This window comes from Muntiacus reevesi, chromosome 1 (assembly GCF_963930625.1).
Source record: "Muntiacus reevesi chromosome 1, mMunRee1.1, whole genome shotgun sequence".
NCBI classification, from domain to species: domain Eukaryota; kingdom Metazoa; phylum Chordata; class Mammalia; order Artiodactyla; family Cervidae; genus Muntiacus; species Muntiacus reevesi.
The window spans coordinates 39,700,622-39,726,104 of NC_089249.1; the positions used below are offsets into that span (position 1 = coordinate 39,700,622).

General features: G+C 39.7%; 1 protein-coding gene across 2 annotated transcripts; it reads left to right on the plus strand.

The window, feature by feature from the left end:
• Nucleotides 1-1,748: 1,748 nt before the first annotated feature.
• Nucleotides 1,749-16,646, plus strand: WBP11 (WW domain binding protein 11). Of its 2 annotated transcripts, none has more exons than XM_065940898.1 (12): nt 1,749-1,890; nt 3,824-3,938; nt 4,451-4,482; nt 5,164-5,257; nt 8,108-8,304; nt 9,184-9,317; nt 9,529-9,728; nt 10,334-10,525; nt 12,585-12,689; nt 13,102-13,389; nt 14,310-14,492; nt 15,635-16,646. In XM_065940898.1, the coding sequence occupies exons 2-12, from the start codon at nt 3,875-3,877 to the stop codon at nt 16,066-16,068; spliced, it is 1,923 nt and encodes a 640-aa protein (XP_065796970.1). In that variant the 5' UTR covers nt 1,749-1,890; nt 3,824-3,874; the 3' UTR covers nt 16,069-16,646. The 2 variants fall into 2 exon arrangements, with proteins under 2 accessions (XP_065796970.1, XP_065796962.1); XM_065940890.1 differs by having other exon boundaries at nt 1,749-1,884.
• Nucleotides 16,647-25,483: the final 8,837 nt, after the last annotated feature.

The window sequence follows — 25,483 nt, forward strand, 5'->3', positions numbered from 1 at the left end:
TTTATGAGTTTTAAGAAAAACTAAATTTCATTTTCAATACTAGCAAAAAGGAGGCAGCTTTCCCAGCTATATAAAAAACTCAGGAGATCCATTACATTAATTACCTAATTTCAGAAAAATCCCAAAGCTATAGAGGCCTAGCGGGTCAGCTGAATTTCTGAAGCAAGTGTTTATTTTCTAAATTCTTCAACAACCAGTAACTCCCCATTGAGACTTGTGGGTTCTACTTACAAAATTATTTTAAAAGTTATTCCTGCAAGAATGTTCGTTACAGTTGATTCTTGCATCCAATTAAAAGAAACGTCTTGACATTTTAAAAGCACAACGTATCTCAAAAATCTAGATGAAACACTATAGCTTTTCAAAGTTAGTCTTCATTTTCTTTCCCTTCTGACAATGCTTCGATAAATTAGTTGCAAAACATCACAATTTAGTTCACCTTCAAAATTTTTATTTTGCATTTATTATCTGATTCTGAAACTTAAAAACGTACTGCTCTTGTGAGACTTGGAATTCAGCCAAAAACCATATCAATAATCTTGTAAAACAAAGCTTTAGGTAAGGGACCAATCTTACACGTTAAGCGCACTTTTAAATATTCTCTAAGAAAACTAGTATGTATCTCCGTCAAGATCTTGGAGCATTTATAACTGATAGTAAGAATCGACCTCTATCTAACATCTCTCTCTCTTTAGTTGCTAATCTGTGTCCGATTCTTGAGACTCCATGGGCTGTAGCCTGCCAGGGTACTTCTGTCCATGGGATTCTCCAGGCAAGAATACTGGAGTGGGTTGCATTTCCTTCTCCAGAGGATCTTCCCCACCCAGGAATCCAACCGGGGTCTCCTGCATTGCAGGCAGATTCTTTACCAACTGAGCTAATGAGGGAAGCCCATATCTAACACACTTTCCGGTAAGATACTATTTTTGAATGTTTAAACTCACCTTTAAGGGGAAAAGATATGGGACGAGTCTTAGATAAAGAGCAGGCAAAAGAGAAGGAAAGGACAAAGATTAGACCTAAGGGAACACACCCCTTTGTACGGTGACGTCATAAAGGATATTTTGTGAGTGAAAAGACCGGTAGGTAAAAAGACAATGTAAACCAACCTCACCTCTCGTAAACTTAAAACTGACTATACGTGTGTCCTCACATTTCCTCTTCAAAAAACGAATCCTGTAGATTAGCAATCTGGGACTCTTAACATTTACAGTGATTTCCTCAGGTCTACAAATGTTCTGTGGAAAAATATCAACTTCCGGGAGCAAACCAAGCTAGCTAAATGCATGAAGCACGGCAGCAAGCGTTATTCCGGGATTTCTTTTCAAACAGAAACTCCCCAAAGATTTCATGCGCTTACGTCATAAACGAGAAAAAAATGTACAGAAACACAATTCCAGGTGACACAAATAGCGCTAAACAGGTCCCTATCTGGACTCGGCCTGTAATAACAGCTACTCTCGGATGTTAGGTCAGAATGCCTGTGGCCCGAGAGGTAGAACATAAGTCGCCTCAGCCAAACATATAGCCCACCCACTTCATTTTCACACTCTTATTGGGCTAGACAAATGTCAATCAACATGAAACCGTTGAACTGAGTGGTGGAGGCGGGCTCTTAGCCGATAACCAACCAATTCGGTACTGTATTGGGGCGGAAGAGACTCTGGTCCTGCAGCTCTCGGTTACTCTCTATGGTTCTTGGGCGAAGAAACGCGGAGATCTTCGGCCCGGAAGTGACGTAGGGATGGCGGAGGGGCGCGAGGTTTCAAGATGGCGGTGGTTGGGTGGTTGACCGAAAGGCCGAGGTGAAGGTCCCTACGAAGTCAAACGGGCCGAGAATCGTCCCCTCCCCGCTTCTCACAGCCCCAGGAGCCCAGCAGAAGCGTGAGTGTGCGGGATCGTTCCACTCCGTTACTTCACCTTTCCCGTCCCTTCGCGGGGCCCGCGCGGTTGCCTCGGGAACGCCAGGCCCCTCAGTCCCGCTCTTCTTCTCCGCGGTTGGGGTCTCCCCGATCGCGGACTAGGGGGTCTCTTTGGGCGGCGCTGCGTCTAGCGGTTAAGCCGCTGTCTTCGCCTGGGTCAGTCAGTGCCACCTTCTGACGCTGACCGGTTAGTTGCCTTAGGCTTGCTGCTACCTCGAGTCGGGGATCAACCGTCGCTATGGTTTCGGCAGTTGCAAATGCTGTTGGCTCCTTTGCTGGACTTAGGCTCCGTCCCCTGGGAGCCTCTTTGACTGTTGAAAGTTACCCTAAAAGATTCGTGACCGGATTTACCCATCTCCTCTGGGTTTAGACAAGACAAGTAGTTTGTGCAGACTAAGACTCTAGTGTCCTCTGTAACTATCCTAGGTTTCATTTGTGGGAGAAGAGGGTTAAAAAAAAAAAATGAGCCTAAGGATAACTGAGAGAGGGAAGCAAAAAAGATACAGGCCTTCAAAGATGTGAGTGCTTGTATTTGTGCTAATTTTGCTTGTTTTCGCTTCCTTTCTTCCCCAATTCCAGTTTTTCTGAAAAGCAAACCTTTGACAGGGTAAATTAGTTGCGACTGGAACAGTTTTGAAGCGTTTAGCAGAAATCAAGGCAGTTGGACATTTTCTGGAAGACGCCTTTACTAATAAACTTGCCTGACAAAACCTTCGTAAAGGGAAGGTATAATTCTGTGGTCCGTTTAAAAAATCTACCTCATGATCTTCCCTTTACCTCCCATTAAAAGTGTCTGCTTTCAAAGGGAAGGAAATTTATTACTCTTTCTTACTGGAAAGAGCAAAGTATCAGAAAGTTCTCTTCCATTTGGAGTAACTGGAAGAGGTGATTATGATAGTGTCTTCCTGCACGTGTGCTCAGCCTTGTCCAACTCTTTGCGACCCCATGGGCTGTAGCCCTCCAGGCTCCTCTGTCCCAGTGATTTTTCAGGCAATAATACTGGAGTGGGTTGCCATTTCCTCCTCTGGGGATCTGCCTCCCCCAGGGATCGAACCGAAGTCTCTTGCATCTCCTGCACTGACAGGCTCTTTCTTTACCTCTGCGCCTCTTGGGAAACCCATAATAATTTCTTAGGTCAATTAAAGTTTTGACTTACAAAATATTTTCCCTCATAGACAATTACTCCTTTCAGTTACCTTAAAAAATACAAGTCGGGAGTCAAGTAGACATTAGTAAGAAAAATTTGTATCTTGATTTTTATACAAGCTCATATAATATTTTGACTATTTGTGGTTTTATGTTTTTAAGTTTCTGCTTAAGAGTCAAGAATTATATCTGAATTGGAACTAAATCTAAATGAATAAATAGGCTTAAATTGATGAGTTTTTACTGTCTTAGTGGTGATGAGAATACATGCCAAGAAACCATGGAGAAAGACAAGGGTGAGCTATTTGTCCTTGAGCCCAGATCATTACCCTCATTTCCCTTTTACTCCTTTTTCAGTCTGCATATAAATCAAGGGAGAATATAAGAAAAGAACAAATGACCTTTCATGTACATAGTGTGTGTCATATTGCTGAAACATTCTTTGATGATTGATTTTTTTCCAATTGATGGGTCAGTGCTGTGATCCATAAAAGAAAGTTAATTGATGAGTTAATGATAGTAGTAATCTTGTAGTAATCTTCATACTCATTACCTTTATAAATAATAGGGATCTAATTTTTTGTGGTTGGAGAAGTTGAAGCTGTTTTTCCTGGGCATTAAGTTAAAACTAGGGAAAGAACAAGGTCTTAATAATCAAAGTTTCTTTTCAGAGATGGTCAGGAAGAAAAGTTTATAAATATAAAAAGGAAAAAATCTTGTAAATTAAGGAAAAATAAGCCTTTTTGTCTTCACAGGTTTTAGGGTTTATTTTTTAAATAAGCAAGTAAATCAAACAACTTGTCAACATGGGGCGGAGATCCACGTCATCCACCAAAAGTGGAAAATTTATGAACCCTACAGACCAAGCCAGTAAGTGTCCATTAATGTGGAATGATGAAGAAGAGGGGTGGTAAAAATTGCCTCAGGGAGTCTATTTTATTATTTTCTTAATTACAAGAGCTATAGTATTTGTTAATTAAAGTTATCTACTGTTCTAGTGGGCACATGATTAAAACTTTAAACATGCAACAAAAGGTAGTACCCATATTTTTAATTTGATTGAGTTGCAAAGTAGAATTAGCTTAAAGCCTTCTTTTTTGTATGTGGCATTTTTAACAAATTGCTTTGTAAGTGGCTTTTTAGTACTTTATGGCATCTTTTCAGATTCATAGTTATTTTTTTAAGAAACTTAAAAATGTCTTGAGGCAGTTTTGGTTGGCATAATTAGAAGGATGCTATTGGTATCTAGTGGAGGCAGGGAATGGTGTTAAATATCCTAGAGCTCACAGAGCAACCTCTGACAGTAAAAATTACTTGTATTAAATTGGAGAAAATGCTAATGTTTCAAGGCTTTAAGTTTTATATTCTCTCCCTCTCTTAAGGAAAAGAAGCTCGGAAAAGAGAATTAAAGAAGGTATGATTCCAGAAGCATCCTGTTAGACATTAGTGTAATTTGACCCCTCTTATTTGAGATTAGTGGATTTAGAAACATTTCCACTTATTTGCCAGAAAAGATACTTTATGCTTCTCATAACAAACCCGTGAGATTTACTAAGCCACAGTGCTGGGAAACCGAACTAAGTTTGTAGATAAGCTCATGATGAGTTATTATAACATTTTTTATTTGATTACCATTCTCAGTGACTTAAAGAAATACTTTAAGAAATGCTTCTCTTGCCATTTAACTGCTTTATTGGAAGCTACTGAATTAGTGAATGGAAGTAAATGTGACACTAAATTTTCCTGATGATGATTTTGTTGAATTTGTGGAAAAGTGTCCCCGGAATAAAAAAGGATTTGCATTTTAGTGTCATGCCTTAACACACTGAGAGAACCTAGTTTTTCAGTAGTTTTCAGCTGTTCATTCTTGTTTCATTGCTAGCATTAAATTTTGCAAAACTTACATCTTTTTGTCTAAACTGCAAACATTTGAGGGAATTAAAAAAGGATACTACTACTCTTTGCAGTGGTTGAAACAAGTGGTCAGAAACTAAGAAGTTCAACTTCAGTTTAAATGGATTTTTGAGACACATTGAAATGAAAACTCAGGAGTATTCAGCTTCTGCAAATTGTGCTCTTTTTTCTTTTTTTTAAGAACAAAAAACAGCGCATGATGGTACGAGCTGCAGTTTTAAAGATGAAGGATCCCAAACAAATTATCCGGGACATGGAAAAATTGGATGAAATGGGTAAGATTTTGTAAAGGGATGGATTTTATAGCAGAGATAATAGTCTGATACATAGAGACAGGCAGTTAATGAGTGAAGCAGAGCAGATACAAGAATTACAGATACAGAAATACAGAAAGCATGACAGCATGCGATGCTTGGATTTAATTTTAGCGTTAGAAAAACAAAATGGAGTGAAGGAATGTTACCAACTTTAAATCTCATCTAGAATAAGAGGGAAGCCGTTATTTAGCTTTAGCTAATTGTTATTTATAAGATAACAAAAGCTCAGTTTGGCCAGTTCATTTTTTTAAGAGAAGACTAAGTGCTTTTTGGAATCACCTTGGGCTTTTTTTGTTTTGGGTTTCAATGTTGGCACCTACCATGTAAATCTCAACATTAGGCCACCATGAATGTGTCCGTTGCCCCTCTTTTCCAATAGACGATCCAAAGATAAATGACTACTTAGTAAGGATGTAGAAGAAATCAAATACTTAAAATCACATTTTAAAAAATATCCTATTAGAATTTCTTCCTTTTTTGCATTATATAGGATAATTTTATCTAGTCTCATCACATGCATCTTCAGTATCACTGCTTTGTCGTTACTGGAATCCACATGAAACAGCTGCATGTTATCTTTTCTTGTATCTGAGTTGCATGAGAATCATCTGTGATGCTGCCACTAGAAGTTCTATTCTAACTCACAAAGAAGTTCCTTTAGTTTAAAAACTCTCTTCAAAATAGAATGCAGTTTTACCAAGTCCCAAAGATCGTATAACATATTTAATTAACCTTTATTTCCTTATTTATATACTTTATACTTACAGATATGAAAAGAAAAAAGTCTTTGGAAGTATTTTTAAAAGTAGGAGTCCAGAATGGCCTAAAGTGACTTTAGGTAGTTATAAATAATACAGAGGAGAGTCACAAAATGGATTCTGTATTCAACCCATTCTGTTAACTTGAGAACATGGAGTTTTTAATTTTCCTTTTTTTTTAGTAGCTTTCAAACATCCAAAAATAGTCTAATTAACTCCATAGTTTTCAGCTGTCAAGTTTTTGCCAATTCTGCCTTCTATTCCCTGCATTTTTTTTTTTAAATTGCATTTTGAAAGAATCTTTACAAGTTTTGTTTACAAAGGTTTCCATACAGGTTTCGTGGTTTGCCCAAAAAAACAGATAGTGAGTGAAAGAGGTGCAGTGAAACTTCTCAATGATGCATTAAGTGGGGTTTCAAAAACATCCAGTTATGTGGGGTTGTGGTATTAAAAGCTTTCTCAAATAATGTGGGAGATACTGAAGCCAGCCTGGGCAAGAGTTCTGGGTCAAACTGCATCATCTCTCTCCCAGTTCAGCTATAACTGATTCCACTTGTTGCCTCTAGTCTAAATATTGGTAGGGACAATTGCTTTCCCTGCCATGTCAGTATATTTACCTATTAAATGACCCCAAATTATGTATTAATAACTTAGATTTATTTAGCTTTTATCTTGTTACATGCCAGGATTGGTTCTTTTTTTTTTTTTCCACATTTTCATTTAATCTTCACTTTCGCAACAGCTCTTTTGGGTGGGTATTTTGTCCCTCCTTTACAGTTGAGGAAGCTTAGGCACAGAGACATTACCTTTTTCAAGGTTACACTGTTCAGAAGGGGCACAGCTGGGATTTAAAGTTAAACACTTAGCACTTTCATGAATCACACTAGGAATAGTGTGGTTTGAGACCACACTTCTGATATTGAATAATACATCATCAAAGTGTTAATAAGATTTAAGAAAGATAATAAGTAAGCTTATGATTCTTTTAAGAAAAAGGAGGAAGGAACACTAGTCATTAGAGCTCTAATTATAATTCATAAATCTCAATACAAACTAATTTAAACAGAAAAAAGTATTCCTTGACTCCCATAATTGGGAGATCCTGGAGGGAAGTGGGCCTCAAAAACCCAAATATTTTGAGCAAGATTGTCAATCTGTCTGACCTAGTGAATTTCTTAGATAGAAGAAATTCTATCCAGCCAGTGAATATCTTGGAAAGAAGTTGGAATATGTGGTGGAATTAGTGATGGTTGAGAGATGAGGCCATGGACAGCTCTAGGTTTATTTCATTCCTACATGTGAGAGCTTCTTTCCCATATTTAAAGTCTTGGAGAAGGATCTGGTCCCAATTTGGCTCATGTGCTGGTTGATCTCAGAGTCAGTCACTGGCAAAGGGAGATGGAGGGAGGCAGGTATGGTTGACCAGGCAGACCTGGGAGTCCTGTGCTAATCCAGTCCCTCCTGGTCCCTCTTGGAGACCAAATTAAGCTCCATGTTGAACACACCGGAAGAGAAAGGTTTAAGTAGCTCAACAAGGAATACTAACTCATACAAAAATAGTAGTTGAGTGGTGAGCCAGATACCAGTTTATGTTTGCAGTCTCATTTGATCATCAGAGCTTGATTGTGAAGTAGTTGATGTCCCCATTTTCCAGATGAAGAAGCTGAAGATCAGAGTTTAAGTGCGCAGTATCTCAGAATTCAATGACAGACCCAGTGTAGTATGTAAGCCCAGGCCTATAGTTGTTGATATACTAACAGCTGTATCAGGTTGTTAGCATAGAGGAATGAAATTGATTTTTATTACAATGATAATAAAAATAAAGTCAGTTAGGTGACATTTTTTAGGAAAGGAGGTAAAATTAATAGGCATCTTAAAGGGATGAAATTTCAATAAATGTGCAGTTCTTGTTTGACAAGAATATATCTGGTGTCTAAATCCCTTTTTGAAAAGTTTTAACATGTAAGTGTATTTTTAATAAATGATGTAATCTGTTGAAGTGACTTTTTTGTGTGTGTTTAATGCCATAATCTGCTTTTTTTCCTCTCAGAGTTTAACCCAGTGCAGCAGCCACAGTTAAATGAGAAAGTGCTGAAAGACAAGCGTAAAAAGCTACGTGAAACATTTGAACGTATTCTACGACTCTATGAGAAAGAGAATCCAGATATTTACAAAGAATTGAGAAAGCTAGAAGTAGAATATGAACAGAAGAGGGCTCAACTTAGTCAATATTTTGATGCTGTCAAGGTAATCACGTTTCTTTTGAGAGCTAAACTAAAATTTTATAGTTAGACTTACTCTTAAAGTTGATAATGGGAAACTCAATGATGTTGAACCTCCTCCTGTTGTCAGACTAAACATATATCTACCCCATTAGCCAGCAAGTCTAACCCTCTGTGTTTATACAAGGGAACTTGATCTACCTGCCACTACAGTAATAGCTGGAGTGGAAACAGCCCAGCTACCCATTAACTGATAAACTGTTACATTTTCCTAAAATTAAATGCTACTCAGTAATAAAAAGGAATGACCAGCTAATAATCCAAAAAAACATGAGGTAAAAATTTTAATGGCTAAATCTCAAAAACATACTATCCTTTCTTCATGGTTGTGATTCCATTTACATGAAATTCTAGACCAGGCAAAACTAATTTATGGAGGAAGAAATTTGTATCAGTAGTGGCCTTGGGATAGTGTTAAGGATTGATTGGGAGTGAGTATGAAATTATATGCATTTGTCAAAATTCACTGAATTTGTACATTTTATTGTAAATTTTGCCTCGAGAACAAAATGTTTTTAAAAATGATTTACTTTGGTAAAGTATGTAGCATGGGTCCCATTTTACAGATAAGAAAGCTAAGGTTATTACTTACTTGTCATACAGCTTGTATGTGACAGGAATTCAACAGCAGCAGGCTAATTTTAGAGTCCAAGTGCTACCACTGGATACATACTATCCAGAGGTTTCAACTAACTGACAATATTAAAAATGTTGACTTGGCTTTGTTTCTCATGATACTTAATGTTAGGTGGAAAGCAAATCCAGGTAATGAAACAGCTGATGTAGAGTTTGTGGTGTTGAGTTGGGGGATTACTCTTACTGACCAGAAGACACTCTCTTTCAGAATGCCCAGCATGTGGAAGTGGAGAGTATTCCTCTGCCAGATATGCCGCATGCTCCTTCCAACATCTTGATCCAGGACATTCCACTTCCTGGGGCCCAGCCACCCTCCATCCTTAAGAAGACCTCAGCCTATGGGTAAGGCAGTGGTAACAGAACCCAATAGCGTGTAGTGAAAGCACCTTTTGACTGTCCTGTGCCAGTATTATTGCTGTGGAAAGTAAAGGACAGTGGGGATGTAAGCAGTTCTTTGGTTAGATAGAACCTGAGAGCTCCTTTAAAAATTGTTTAGATGAGGAAGCAGATATCTCATTACTGGTAATGTGATTGCTGTAAATTTTCTTTACAGACCTCCAACTCGGGCAGTTTCTATACTTCCTCTTCTTGGACATGGCGTTCCACGTTTGCCCCCTGGCAGGAAACCTCCAGGTCCTCCTCCGGGCCCACCTCCTCCTCAAGTCTTACAAATGTATGGCCGCAAAGTGGGCTTTGCCCTAGATCTTCCCGCTCGTAGGCGAGATGAAGACATGTTATATAGTCCTGAACTTGGTAAGGAGTGACTATTCCTTTTGCTCTTAGAACCTTTCCACCGTCACTTTTAATTTGGCTGTATAACATCTTGTTCACCACCCTCAGAACTTGGGAAGTAAATGAGGCTACCCTGTACATACCAACAGATGGATAAATCATAGATCTACTCAGGAAAACAGTATGCATAAGGAACTATAGAAATGTCTGTTGTATTTTAAAGTAGACTTTCCTTGAAGATACACTCTCTTACCATCAGTACCTTAAAAATTGGTCACTTGTGTACTTGTTTCCCATTTAGCTTTATTTTCATTCGACTAGAGCATCCTTGTATACAGTTACAATGATTGTGCATGTCCTTATGTAGCTTTCTGAGTGGAATTTGTTCTCAATTTCAAAATTGAAATTTAAAGTTTCAAAGCTTTAAAAAAATCTTACATTATAAAAAAGGAGAATTTAAAACTGTTGTCAAGTGGAAATATTGTCAGACTATGTGAATAGCTGAGTTCATATAGATAAAATTTAATCGAGTTATTCTGAGTCAAATAGCCTGGCTTTCTGTATTTGGGGGTACCATTTAGGATCCAGCTATGTAACTTGATCCTGGCTCCCTCTTCCCTTTCCAGCTCAGCGGGGTCATGACGATGATGTTTCTAGCACCAGTGAAGATGATGGCTATCCTGAAGACATGGACCAGGATAAGCATGACGACAGTACTGATGACAGCGACAGTGACAGATCAGATGGAGAAAGTGAAGGGGATGAATTTGTACACCGTGATGACACTGAGAGAGAAAACAATGAAGAAAAAAAATCAGGTATGTGAAGATGAAAGTTTCATGGTATTAAGCAATAAAAAGCACACAAGCTGAAGGTCTTGATTTATTAATGGATCCATGAAAGTAATTGTGAGTGCCTTGAAAGGAGGATCAGTGCTCTATTCATCTTTGTAACTCCAGAGTCTCAACGTTGTTGACACACAGTAAGTAGCTGGTGGATGTTTGTGAGAGGGAAAAAAAAAACTGAGCTGTGTATGTGATTTTAAAAAAAAGTCTACATAGTAAATCCACTTTTGGGGAAAATGCATAAGGATGTCCTATCATGGTTATGTGTAGGAAGAAAACCATATTCACCTGATTGTTTTTTAATGAGTCTGTTTACATATCTGTGTTTGAAGTCCTTTATATTATTCTATGTTCATGCAGTCTTAAGTGAACAAGAAAAGGTAAACCTGTGAGTGGAGTCATGATTTAATGGAAACGTCGTACTTATAATGTATGTTATCTGTTTATTATAAATTCAGACTGAGCTACATGTACTTTCAGAAAGTAGCTATGCCATTCATTAAGGAAATTTACAAAATGTACCATCTGTCATATTCTAGTAGCCTTGGAGCTTCTTTTGTAATTGTTTTGCAGTCTTCAAAACAGTATTTATATATTAGTAATATTACTGATATTACAGTATTGATAATGATGATAAAATTTTCTCCAGATATTCCTTAAATCATGGTTGCAAACCAAAAAGCTAGTTTTTTAAAGAGGTAGATAGAACTGGTAGTGAAAAATGGTAGAGGACACTTAGGTAAGAAGTGGTACTAAAAAGTAGAAAGTCGCTAGAGCCACACCAGTTCCCTTTTTCTCTAGACTGTAGTCATTTGCCTCATTTTCCTCTTTTTGGACGAACTAATTTTTTTATATATTGAATGATGATGAATACAAATATCAATATATTCATTGATGCACATATGTTGGAAATGGTTATCCTAACTATGACTTGATATTCAGCTAATAATTGAGTTTTTACTATGTACAAAGCATTTTTCTACACACTAAGGATGCAGAGTAAATGAAACTAAAGCCTGCCTACATAGAACTTCTATCCTATAAATGTTTACCATCTAAGAATAAGAACGCTCCTAATACTACACCATTTAGCATCTTCAGGTGTCTGGTAGAGAGCCTTTGTCAGGTTAAGGAGTTCCCTTCTAGTCTAAGTTTGCTAAGAGGTTTTATTATACTTTTTAATCATCTCTTGGGATATTGTTAATGATTTTTCTTTCTTTATGCTGTTTATTGTAATGAATTACATTCATGGCTTTTCTAATGTTAAATCATTTTTGCATTTCTGGGACCAACCCTACATGTTTATGAAGTTATTTTCTTTTAAAACACTGTCGAATTCAATCTGCTTATGTTTTATGTTGGCCAGCAGGTTTATTTTGGTATGTGGGTTATGCTAGCTTCAAGTTCTGGATAGCACTCCATCTTTTCCTGTGCCCTTTTACAGGAAATTGCTCTAACTTAACATTTGGCTGAATTTCCTTGTAAAGTTATTTGGGCCAGGTGCCTTTGAGGAACTTTTATTTGACTACCATTTTAATTTCTATTTTCTGATCTTGTCACCCCTTTGGCCAGTTGTAAGTAACATTTTTCTAGAAAATTATCAATTACTTTCATTGGCATGTTCAGTTTTATTGGCATAAAGTTTTCAGTAGTGGTGGCTCAGTCAGTAAAGAATTCTCCTGCAATGCAGGAGACCTGGGTTCAATCCCAGGGTTGGGAAGATCCCCTGGAAAAGGAAATGGCAACCCACTCCAGTATTCTTGTCTGAAGAATTCCATGGACAGAGGTGCCTGGTGGGCTATACAGTCCATGGGGTCTCAAAGAGTCGGACACGACTGAGTGACTTAACACTTTCACTTTCAACTTTAAAATCACTGTAGCATGTATTTACCACCAGTGGGCATTTGATTTACTGTCTTTAATATAGCTCTGTCTTTTTGCCAAGTAGTGGGAAGCAGTTATAGCTAGTGTTTTGTTTATAGTAAACATAATACTGAATTTTGTTGATCCTTTCCCTTCTCTGATCCTTTAGGTCTGAGTGTACGGTTTGCAGATATGCCTGGAAAATCTAGAAAGAAGAAGAAGAAAAACATGAAGGAGCTGACTCCTCTCCAAGCCATGATGCTTCGAATGGCAGGTGAGGCATGGAAAGAACAGTGATTGGTATTTCCTCCTGCCAGTTGCTTTACATACATTTTTCTATTTAATATCTTAGCAATCAAGTAATAAATTCTTGTTTTTCAAAAGTCAAGGTTTGGAGACATTGAGGTAAGCTGCCCAAAGTTAACCAGCCAGTAAATAGTTGGACTGGCATTTAAGTCCAGGTCTATCTGGTCTATCTTGTTCTAAACTTGGACTCCTTGCACTCTGCTGCCCTAGCATGGATGAGAAGAATACTGCTGTATTCTTGGGTATCTGAGTATTCTGTTGAAGGAGACTGGTTGTTAATTTTAAGAAAGCATTTATTGAGCATGTGTTGTAGGCATTGCTATTTCACAGGCTGTAAAATACGAATCTGCTCCATTTGTCTGGTTTCTAATTTCTTTCAGGGCAGGAAATCCCCGAGGAGGGCCGAGAAGTCGAGGAGTTTTCAGAGGACGACGATGAAGAGTCAGATGATTCCGAAGCAGAGAAGCAGTCACAGAAGCAGCACAAAGAGGAGTCTCTCTCTGATGGCACGTCTGCAGCTTCCCAGCAGCAAGCCCCTCCACAGTCTGTTCCTCCATCTCAGATACAAGCACCCCCCATGCCAGGACCACCTCCGCTTGGACCACCACCTGCTCCACCTTTACGGCCACCTGGACCACCTACAGGCCTTCCTCCTGGACCACCTCCAGGTAAGTACTTACATGCTATAAATAAATAAGCCTAAATGTGGTTACAGTGAAGTTATTCCAGAAAGTAGACATCATTAGTAGTAATGATTTCTGGTTTCCTGCTAGTGTAATTTTCTAAGAAATCAAGATTCTCCAAGGATACACACAACTTGCTCACTCCTAAAACATGGTTTGCAAGTCACAGAACTTGTGACAGCTGTCTCTTTCTCCAGAGCTCTTCTTTTTCAGAGTTTATCAGTTCTGATATTAGCAGTTTAGCAAGCAGAAACTAGAGTATATATAACTGAGAGTTGTTTAGAATTACTCTTCAGTATGCCGAGTTGACCCAGTTCTCGGTTGTGAACAGGACGAGAGCACAGTAGATGCTACTGCATATCCTTCTTTGGTTGGGAGTTACTGGATGTTAGTGTAATCTGTATAGTTAGAGACTGAAGTCATTAGTATTAATCAGGTCTTCAGCTTAAAAGTATAATAAGTTAATTTACAGCTTGAAACAACATATAAAACTTACTGGCCAATTATGATTTTTAGTCCTATAGTCTGCCGGTTAAGTCTTCAGTTGAGTTCATTCTCTTCTGACTAGTGCAAAGCAAAATTAGCTATCCTGTGACATTCTCAGTGGTCTTTGTATATCTTAATGAGTTTCAGAGGATCCTTAAAGCACCATGCTTTTCATACTGCATTTTCAGCTTATGTTGAAGCCATTTAAGAAATGTCATCTTTGTGTATCTCCAGCCCAGCAGAGCTGTGGTTTAAAATGCTTTGTGTTAGGACTGGGAAATAAAGAGAAATGGACCATAATAAATTTTGAAGTTATTTGATGTTAAGTTAAAGTGAAACCACATCTCAGTTATCTTATACCACAATTACTACTTCAGATATATTTGTTTGATGTTAACTAAGCACTTTTCTTGTTTCAGGAGCTCCTCCGTTCCTGAGACCACCTGGAATGCCAGGGCTCCGAGGGCCTCTACCCCGACTTTTACCTCCAGGCCCGCCACCAGGTCGGCCCCCTGGCCCTCCTCCAGGCCCACCTCCGGGTCTGCCTCCTGGCCCTCCTCCTCGGGGACCCCCACCACGGCTACCTCCCCCAGCACCTCCAGGTGAAGCTTTGCTTTCTGTGACAAAAATCTGTCTGCTATATATTTCATTTGTCCTAAGACATTTTCACATTTCAGTATCTTAAAATCAAGCGGTATCTTAAAATGGTGTTTTTAAATTGCTTTTGGCCTAGGTAGAAGTTCTTACCAGTGGTATTTGAATTGGATGCTGTCACAGAGGGGACTTTTCCTTGCCAGAGAACACTTTGGATTAAAGTGTTAAGATTTTTTTTAGGACCACGCTTAGAGTTGTGAAGTCATTCTATACATCTGCATGGGTATCAACTTTTAAATTTACAATCACAAGGGGAAGTTTTTTTTCTTCCATTCTCTCTACCCAGTGTCAAGGTTAGATAGGTAAATTTCCTTTTGATCTTATATGTGGCAGGTATATTTCTGGTTTACTACATTGATTGTCTCAATTTAATGTGAAGGTCTCCTTTTAAGCTCCTCAGCTTGTTCTTGGACATTTTTTTCTCTCTCAGTGGTATATGGAATAATTATGAGTCTGTATAAGCAATAGTGTCCTAGGTTGAGGAAATTTGGTACTTTATTCTCAGTCTCAAAGAGGGTATTTGGATAAAATTATTCTGCACTTCCTGGTAAATGGTAATGGTATGTCCAAACCATCAGTAGGACATGAATTCTTTTCCAGTAATGGTGACATTTTATGATTAGTCAGATTTTCTCATTCCAACATTAAAATTGTATTTCCTGCCCATTCAGCTACATTTTAAGGAGGAGGAGTATTGTGTAAATCAGTAATAATGCATGGGAATCAAATCCCAACCTTGGCTTGATCGCATCTGCGCTGTACAGATGTAATAAAATCTTAGGTTATCAAATTACAGATTCAGCCATCTTAAGATCATATTTGAAAACAGTTGGTGGTGTTACTTTTACTTTATAGTTTAAAGTAGTACATTATTAAGAGAGGAGGAAAACATAAGAATTGGGATACAGATGGAAGGCGAATACTGTTTTACAAAAAAATATTCTTTACTATCAAAATATATTCCTGAGTTTCAGATAGCAGGCAGTATGATTTATTTTCTACAAATTGTGCTTTTCAAGAAATTGTCAGCCTGTGTTTGTAAAGTCCTTAATAGTACTTACATTTTATTATTGGGTTCTCCTTCGTCTAGGTATCCCTCCACCCCGTCCTGGCATGATGCGCCCACCTCTGGTGCCTCCTCTTGGACCTGCCCCACCTGGGCTCTTCCCACCAGCTCCCTTACCCAACCCGGGGGTTCTGAGTGCTCCCCCCAACTTGATCCAACGACCCAAGGCGGATGACACAAGCGCAGCCACCATCGAGAAGAAAGCTACGGCAACCATCAGTGCCAAGCCACAGATCACTAATCCCAAGGCAGAGATCACACGATTCGTGCCCACCGCACTGCGGGTGCGTCGGGAGAATAAAGGGGCTGCTACTGCTCCCCAGAGAAAGTCAGAGGATGATTCTGCTGTGCCTCTTGCCAAAACAGCGCCCAAATCTGGCCCGTCTGTTCCTGTGTCTGTGCAGACTAAGGACGATGTCTATGAGGCTTTCATGAAAGAGATGGAAGGGCTGCTGTGACAGCTTTGGATGCTAGATCAGGCTTCTGTTCACATCAGTGGTTCATGGAGAAAGAGGCTCTTACTCAGCTTAGGTGAAAGAGTTGCTTTCACTGTCAGGGTATTTTTAATTTCAGTTTAAGGAATATCCTAAAGTTTAGCCTTGTTCAGAATTTACTGCATATAAAAGAGAGGGTATTTCATGCAAAATAAATTGGTTATTGAAGCAGTGCTGCTAATAACATCCATTCCCCTTCATACCACCATTTTCATCCGGTTTCTTCCTCTACTCCAATTCCTTGGAAACTTGTGATCAAGGGGAACTTTGTTTTGGCTCTCTTGTGTGCTGTGGGCACTGGAGTAGAGATTTCTGGAAAAACCAGTTTATTTCACCCCCATCTTGCCTTTCATGTTTGAGTTATTTTTAATATTTTCTTGTAAATATTTTGTAATATTGTAGTGAAATGGATCACAATGTCATTTCCTAATACAAAGCGATATATGTGGGAAGAAAATGTACAATTCTTTGATTGATTAAAATTCCCACTGATCTAAACTTTGAGTGTTCCATGGAATAAATAAATAAATATTCTACACCAAGATATCTTCTGTCTTACTGACAATGTATAAACATAATAACTTTCATGGGCAGAAAAGCAAGTGTTTAAAATCTGGGTTTTAAGGAACTGCCATTTCTGGTATGGAATATGGAATGAGAATTTTTTTGAAAATGGTTAGAACTAAGTTTTAACTTTAAAGGATAAAGAGATAATTATTTTCCTTCAGGATTATTATATATTGGCTTAGCAAATTGAGAGGTTTTATTGCTAAGAAGAGTCTTATTCTCAAAGGTTACTTTTCCAGAGCTCTGTGAATGGATGGAAATCCGTTGAATAGCGAAAAGTTCTCTTAAATCAATTCTAAGCTGTTAAATAGCCAGAAAAGGCTACTGCTATTGCTTTTTTTGAATTTGTCACTTCTGTGAGCTTTTGTTATTAAAAGCACAGAAAATGAATAAGAATGCCTAATGCTTTTAATTTGCATTGGTCTTTTTTACAAAGTGCTAATATCTATCCAGTAATACTGGGGAATGACTTCCAGGGATATTTTCCCCATATTACGGGTGAAGGTATTGGTGTTAAAGGGCTCATGTCCAGAGACCCAAAGTGTGTCTTATACACAAGGAGACACACACCATATATATACACATAGTGAGACAATGTATGCATTGTGTTTAGGCTAGGCATACCTGATTCTTTCCATAGTATCGTAAATGTCTTTCATGTGTGTCTCATCAAAAATTGGTGATATCCTAAAAAAGGTAGTACAGTAATAAGATTTTTTACAACTGAGTTCTTTAATAGATTTAAAATATTTGTCCTGAGATCTTTTCTGACTGGGAAGATTGTTATTTCAAATTAAAGCAGATCCTACCAGAGCAGTCTACAGACCACTTTGGGATTATTATTTTTTAGTATAATCATTGTGGGTCAGCAGGTGAATTGAATCTTTGTTTAAATGCAAAGGTAGAACACAATTACATCCTCAGATCAATATTTTAAGTGTAAATAATGGTATTTGGTCTGCAACATTTTTATTGTTCTGCCTTGAAGTTCATATTTTTTCTGGGTGAGATTTCTGTTTCACATTAAGGAAGCTATATGGTTTATCTTAAAAGTCATTGTCTAATATTGCTAGTTTTACCTTCTGAAAATTCTTTTAGTTGGTAAAATCTGGCACATTTCATGTGTTAGCGGCATCTGCAGGAAAGGAGAAATCAGTCGATTCTGGGTAGGTTTTTGTCATTTACATCATGGAGAGCCAGGTTTGATCCCTGAGTAGGAAGATCCCCAGGACAAGGGAATGGCTACCCATTCCAATATTGCCTGGAGAATGCCATGGACAGAGGAGTATGGTGGGCTTCACAGTCCATGGGGTCACTAAGACGCAACTGAGCAACACTCACTTCCCTGGTTTTTTAAAAATGTTTGCTCTAGTTAAATCACTGCTATGAAACATAAGTCTGATACAAACTTTCAATCAGGTATAAGGATAAATGATCCTTTATCATAAAGTGTCACTTTATTACACATTAATTGCTCCTTAAAACCATTTTGAAGTTCCTTTAAGGGAACAGTGTACAGTGTGAGTTAAGGATCACCACATGGTATGGAATCAGCATAAAGCCCGAGTTGACATCTGTTTCTCTTTCAATTCTCATTTTGTATATTCTAGTTTGTGCTCTTTATTAAAATATCTCCCTATTTAGCAGGGAGACTTTTATTAAGCTATTTTTTGCTGCATTCAAGCAATTCTTCAGACATAGAAGATACCCAGTCACCACCCCATGGATAACTGCATGTCTCTGTTTTGTCCTGAACTCAAAACGAGCAGGTCTAACACCTGGCAATGTTCCTCAGCCAGAACCAGTTTGGAGGAGAGACCTGATAGCAGGACTTGTGGAGCTCAAAGCTGTTCCCGAGCAGAGCTATGGATAACTTCACTCCCAGGTCCTGGGTGCGGTGGGGAAGCTTTACATTCCTGGATAATAAGGACTTTTGGTGAAGGAGGGAACTGGGACTTTTGTGAGACCAAAGTAACTACCTACTCCAGGTCTTTTGTCTCTAAGAAGGCCTGTAATTGGCTTCCCGGGTGGCTCAGTGATAAATAATCTGCCTGCAGTTCAGGAGCTGCAGGAGACACAGGTTTGATCCAGTATTCTTGGCCTGGAGACAAGAGGACAGAGGACATGGACAGAGGAGCTCGGCAGGCTTCAGTCCATAGGGTCACAAAGAGTTGGACTTGACTGAAGTGACTTAGCAAAATACACACATGCACAGGCCTGTAGTTGGCTGTGAAGGAAAAGTCAAGAGGACAGGACAAGTGGCCAGGCCTGGATGAGCAGAGGAGTTTTCCTTAATCAACCTGTTCATTTTACCAAGGATGAGTAACCAGTAGAGAGAGAGGTTGGAGAATGAGAGGCTAATTGATGATTTGAGGTACCTAAGAGTTTGGGGAGGCATTTAGGAGTACAAACTGTTTATTCCATATTGTTACTGAGAACCTGCTGGGAGCTAGGCACTCGCTGGGAAAGAAGTAGTAAGAAAATCAGATAACGTCTCTACTATCATGGGCCTTCAAGAAATTTCAGGAGAGAAACATAAATGTCTATACTGCTTCTGAGTTAACACCTACAGTACAAGACAGTAAATACCATATGGTATTTACCAGTGCTAATTTTTTTTAAGAATTTATTATTTTTTTAACCTGCACTAATAAACAATCTGGAAAAAAATAATCTGAGGGCTATATGTGCTGTGTGCTGGTAAAGACATATTCATCAGAACTTTAAGATTTTTATGTTACCTTTTTATAGAGAAGCTATTAAAAATGAAAATGTTTCTCTGAACATTTAAAAATACTAAATATCAGCTGATTACCTTCATGGTGCTACAACCAAAGAGAGAAAACATTTTCCTTAAAAGTTTTCAAAGAAAAAACCATGGATCCCCAAATCTATGTTTTTTTTGACCTGTTATCCTATACAGAGTATTTTCCCTTGTTAACCATCTGAAGCCTAAAAATAAGATGTTTTCTATTGTCACCATAATCCACAGAATTATACCACATGTGCAGGAGATAAGTAACTGATACGTAGGAGATTTAACACTATAAAAACGCTGTGAGGGAATTCCCTGGAGGTCCAATAGTTAGGACTCCAAACCTTCACTGCTGAGGATGCTGGTTTGATCCCTGGTTGGGGAACCTAAGATCTCAACAGCCAAAAAAAAATTTTTTTTAATTAAAAAAAAGAAAAAACTGTGAGATGCAAAAAATGATTTAACGATCTGTTGTAACAATATTTTGTGAGGAAAAGTAGAATGCTATAGTGTTTATATTCATTGAATCTCAGGAAAAATTAGAGTCCAAAAAAGAAGAGTTAACTACAATATTCATTATCACTGCACCCAGCAACCTTGCCCCAGTAAACTGGAGAGCGAGGTAAAGGAACAAGGAAGGCGACAGCCAAAGTTACGGAGAAAGAAAGAACTTTAGTTTATCTCTGAAATCTTGCCTGGTTTCATGAAATATACCACCGACAAATGAAAAGGGCTTATTATTGTCACAAAGGCCTGACTTTTTACAGTGAGTTGATAAAGGTTGCCATATTTAAGAACTTACTATAAAGCAAATCCATACCTTCAAATAAAATCTATTGACTTCCTTATGTGAGGAGGGAATTAAGATACAGGTAGAGAACAAGTCCAACATCTGTTTCTAGGACCATTCTTCTTGCAGAGTAACCCAGATCGCAGGAGGAAGTCCTTTTAAATCCTTATTTGTACTGAGTTTACCCATAAACTACATGTTCATTTAAAAAACTTGAGGGGTAACATATGAAAGTAAGGTATGACATGAAAATATCACTTTTATGGAGAGAAAAACCAAATAGAGCAACAGGAGTTGTTTAAAAAGATGCTTTGTGTTTATTACTTCTTATTTTTGTTTCCACCAATAAAGCAGAACAGGGATCAGCAAAATTTCCATAGATATTTGGGGCTCCGGGAGCTACAGAGTCGCTGCCACACACCTGCCTTTGCAGTGTGAAACCTGCAGTACATGCGGGTGACCAGTTGTTCTCCACGGCCACATGCAAAGGGACCCAGGAGGGAAACGTGAGCAAGTTGACTTGCAAGGGAGCCAGGAGACCTCGGACGGCTGGAGGCCAAGCGTGCTGTTTTCCCGTTGGCAGGGTCTGGAAAGGTGGTCCCCAGGGCGAGTCAGGGGTGCAGGTCATGGAGACAGCGTGCATTCTGGGCGCATGGCTGGAGCAGAGGCCATTGGATATCCTCTCCCCCTCACTGCTTACCCACCAGCAACACACAGCAGCCTGAGCCAGTGACAGTCACCCTTCCTGCCTGCAAAGGCCCTCAGGTGCCCTCTTCCAACAGAGCCTGGCATCGCGCTTCTGTGAGGAAGACGGGCCCAGAAGAACGCCAACTATTATCACGGAGCCCACCCTGACACTGGAATTTGGGGCTCAGAAGCAATACATTTAAAACTGGCATGGAGAGCATAAAGAAAACTCAATCTTTTTACTTCCACTACCACAACCTAGTTATAAAATTGTCAGCACAAACCTCCTTTCATGAAAATATACAGAATATTGCTCAAGCTCTTTCTGTCAGGTAGTTAGTCACTAGGGTAGGAGTATTAGCTGATGATAAAATTTATCTGTGTCACTTTTGCTCTTTTTTAAAAGAAATTTATTGGAGTATAGTTGATTTACAATGTTGCATTAGTTTCAGGTGTATAGCAAAGTGCTTCAGTTATAGGTATACATATATCCACTCTTTTTTAGATTCTTTTCCCATATAGGTCATTACAGAGTATTGAGTAGAGTTTCCTGTGCTATATAGCAGGTGTGTGTGTGTGTGTGTGTGTGTGTGTGTGTGTGTGTGTGTGTGTGTGTGTGTGTGTGTGTGTGTGTGTGTGTGTGTGTGTGTGTGTGTGTGTGTGTGATTTTTGTTCTCTAAAAATCTCACGAGAACTGCAGTAGCCTGGCCGACTCTGTTAGGGGGTTGTTAAACAGAAGAAAGCTAAAAACTGAGAAATAAGCAAAAAATATAAATACTCAGAAACTCTGACAGAGACAGTGGTACTCACTAAAAACAGACTCCTGTGTGCTTCTGCATTTTCCTGGTTTCTTTACAGTGAGATTAAGCATGAACTAGTTCTTTGCAGAGGCAAAGTAGGGTGGGTGTGAGTTCCCTGTATTCCAACCCGGTGCTGACGGAAGAGACAGAAAGGACTGCTGCAGGGGTGACAACTGGCCTATCTATGAAAACACGGCAGAACAGGCTGCCATCTATAAACTTTATCGACTTCATTTAAGGGCTACTTATGCGGGAAACTTCAGGAACACAGGAATCCCATCTAGCCTGTTTGCTCTTACTAGAACACCGAGTATCAAGGGTTTTGTGTAAACTCTCGGGTAACCTTTGTCTCCTGGAAGGGTCGGGTGACATTCCCCATGGCAGAGGCTGCCGGCTCACCTTATATTTGAACAACTAAGGATCTGCCGCTCCAGATTCCCTGTTTACATGATTCCACCGTGTTCTGTGTCCCCAGGAGGCTGAACTGTAGGGACTGCCTCAACAGGTTTTCTTAGCTTTTGGCATCCTTTTAGGCTGGGTGATAAACAGGGTATGGGAGGGAGGGAGGGAGGGATATGGGGTCATGGAATTAAGCATGCCCCGGCCCCTCCCCGCACGGCTGCCACGGGTTAACTTTTCCTGACTCCCCCTGTCACTCGGGCCCCTCACACTACCTGCTGCTCCCAGGTCTGCCGGCCGTTCCCCTTCAGGCCATCAGCCGAGGGGTGGGAGCGGAGCCCGGCTGTCACCATTCCTTCCACGTGCTCTCCTTGCACGCTGCTTACATCACTGTCAGCAGTCCTTTTATTAAATTGTCCTCAAATCACCACATTTGGGCATGCCATCTGTTTCCTGGCAGGATCCTGGCTGACTTAGCATCTGAATAAATATAGGATGTATTGAATAAATAATATACCAGAGAGAGAAGTCACTGAATACAGATAACAAATGTGTGAATATTATAAAACTCTCAGAATAGTGTTTGCTGTGTTTAGTTGCTCAACCGTATTCAACGCTTTGTGACCCCGTGGACTGTAGCCTGCAGGCTCCTCTGTCCATGAGATTCTCCAGGCAAGAATACTGGAGTGAGTTGCATGCCCTCCTCCAGGGCATCTTCCTGGCCCAGAGATCAAACCTGGCTCTCGTCTCCTGCGTTGGCAGCTGGGTTCTTTACCACTAGCGCCACCTGGGAAGCTCGGAACTGCTTTACATGTATTCATTTATTTAATCCTCACAACAGCCCTGTGAGGCAGCTGTCATTTTACAGATGTGCCCACTGAGGTAAAGAATGATGTGATAACTTGCTCGGGGTTACACAACTAAGGGAGCAGAAACTCAAACCTCAGCAGTGGACTGGGGAGGGCAGTGTGGAATGAAGGGAATTGGTCTAGGGTGGAACAGCTGGGGACGAAACCCCAGGGAGATAATCTATGGTGATCTTAAGTGGGCACGTAAAGTACGATGCTCAGGAGGCAGGTGGGGGTTGCACACCACAAATACAAAAGGGAAGGGAAAAACTGAAGGAGAAAATCGAAGCTAATACTCACAACAATAGCAATAACTTATCGAGGTCTTACCATACTAGACGCTAAAAGCCTTATGATAAGGAAGGCACAATTTTACTCCACTTTTATACATGAGAAAACCAAGACGTAGCAAGCTTATAAGTAAATGCCTAGATTTTTACTGGCCTGAATGCTTTTTTTTTTTGCTGGCATGAGTTCAAATGAGAATAACTTACTGGTTTCTACTTGGGCTGGAAAATGGGAAGAAGGATATTGGAAGAGGGAGAAAAGTGAGTGGTTATGGTATTTACTTGATATATTTAGTTAAACATTGGGTTGGCCAAAAAAAGTTTGTTTGGGTTTTTCGTACCATCTGATGGAAAAATCCGAAAGAATTTTTTAGCCAACCCAATACATAAAAATTATGCACAATTTTATGTATATAAAGTATATATAAATGTAATTTAAATTTAAAACAATTTATTGTTAGAAGTACATGGATCATCACATTAAAAACACCAAGACATTGTGTCCCCTATATGAACACACAAAAAGATAAATTCAAGAGAAAAAGTTCCTTGACAAACATAGGGGGATGGTGTCAGAGGATCTGAAGTACATAAAGTGGGACTTTTAAAGTTTAAAGTACTTAAACATGGGACTGAAACACCCACAGTCAGTAGTTCCCTCTTTCGAGTGGTGCTTGGACTTTGCCAACATCTACCCTGGATATCTCTGTCTACTTCCGCTGGTCAGCAAGCCTCCTTCTCTGAGTCACATTTTTTTTTTTCTTCAGCTTTGAGAGAGGGGCAAGCAGCCCATGACACATCGAAACTGGCCCGGACCATCAGCTAGATCTTGGTGTTGCTAGGAGTTGGCCTGACATAGCTGCACCATAGTATTCTGTGAAACAGAGCCATTTCACACCACACCAACACCACACACAGCCATTCTGCCATGAAAAACTGAAATGAAAACAAGAGTTCTCTGTATCACACTGTTGCTTTGTCGCTCAGGTGTGTCTGACTCTGAGACCCCATGGACGGGCTCCTCTGTCCATGAGATTCTCCAGGCCAGGCTCCTCTGTCCATGAGATTCTCCAGGCAAGAATACTGGAGTGGGCTGCCAGCTCCTCCTCCAGGGGAATCCTCCTGACTCAGGGATCAAACCCAAGTTTCCTACATCTCCTGGCAGGCAGACTCTTCACCGCTGAGCCCATCAGGGAAGCCCTCTCTCTGCATCATGTTTGTGTCAGTTATTCAGTCATTGTCTGACTCTTTGCGACCCCATGAACTGTAGCCCTCCAGGCTCCTGTGTTCATGGGATTCTCCAGGTAAGAAAACTGGAGTGGGTTGCCATTCCATTCTCCAGGGGATCTTTCCAACTCAGGGATCAAACCTGGGTCACCTGCATTGCAGGTGGATTCTTTACCATCTGAGCCACCAGGGAAGTCCCTCTGTATCATAGCTGAACACACACACACACACACACACACACACACACACACACACACAGACAAAACATGAGCATTGTCCAAATCACAAAAACACGAGCATTGTCCAAACCCCCAAAATGACCAGGGACTCCTGGGCAGGCCCATATGCATTAGCATCTTCACCTATTACAGCTTTAGCCTCATTTCCTTCCTTGTACCTGATTAACTGTTTTAAGACACCAAATCTAAGACTTATCTCCTCTGTTTCTGACAGGATGGAATCCTGGGCAAAGTCCCAGCCCTATAACCTATACACAAACTCCAGCCCTATAACTCTTTCCAATATTTTAATGAAACACCTCACACCTTCCCAGTATGCGTGCTCCCTGCTACAAAGAGCAATAAACCCAACTTGTTAAAATACAGGTTTGTTCTTGGTTTTGCTGGAGGGTAAAGACAAAAATACAGACTCAGCTAAAGGGCTCATACTTGGACCAGGACTCTCAATTCAGCAATGTTGGGAACATCTGAGACCCCTTGTGATTCCCTCGGTAGGAGATGCCAGGGCTGGTAAGTTCATGTGCAAGTGAGTTCCTATTGTTTGCCGAAACACTGAGGTGTTGAGTCTGTTTTATTTCCCTGGGAATAAGATCTCTTAGAATTTGACTGATTAGTGTTCTTTGGTAAAATTGCTTTCAGCCTTCTATTTCCTGTTTTCATTATTGTTAGCTTGCTTAATAATTAGTGTTGTGTGTAAGAGGCACAGTCCATAGGGTTAGAGGCTTAATAAGTCTGTTTTGGAGCTGAACCTCTGAGGGCTGAGTTCAGAAGTTCTCCTCA

What these genes read in the sequence shown, in the direction of transcription:
- WBP11 (XM_065940898.1), top strand. Translation starts at nt 3,875, where the DNA reads ATGGGGCGGAGATCCACGTCATCCACCAAAAGTGGAAAATTTATGAAC. An exon ending in GTTATATAGTCCTGAACTTG is followed by an intron (nt 9,729 to 10,333) that starts GTAAGGAGTGAC and finishes TTCCCTTTCCAG; the next exon opens with CTCAGCGGGGTCATGACGAT. An exon ending in TCCTCCTGGACCACCTCCAG is followed by an intron (nt 13,390 to 14,309) that starts GTAAGTACTTAC and finishes TTCTTGTTTCAG; the next exon opens with GAGCTCCTCCGTTCCTGAGA.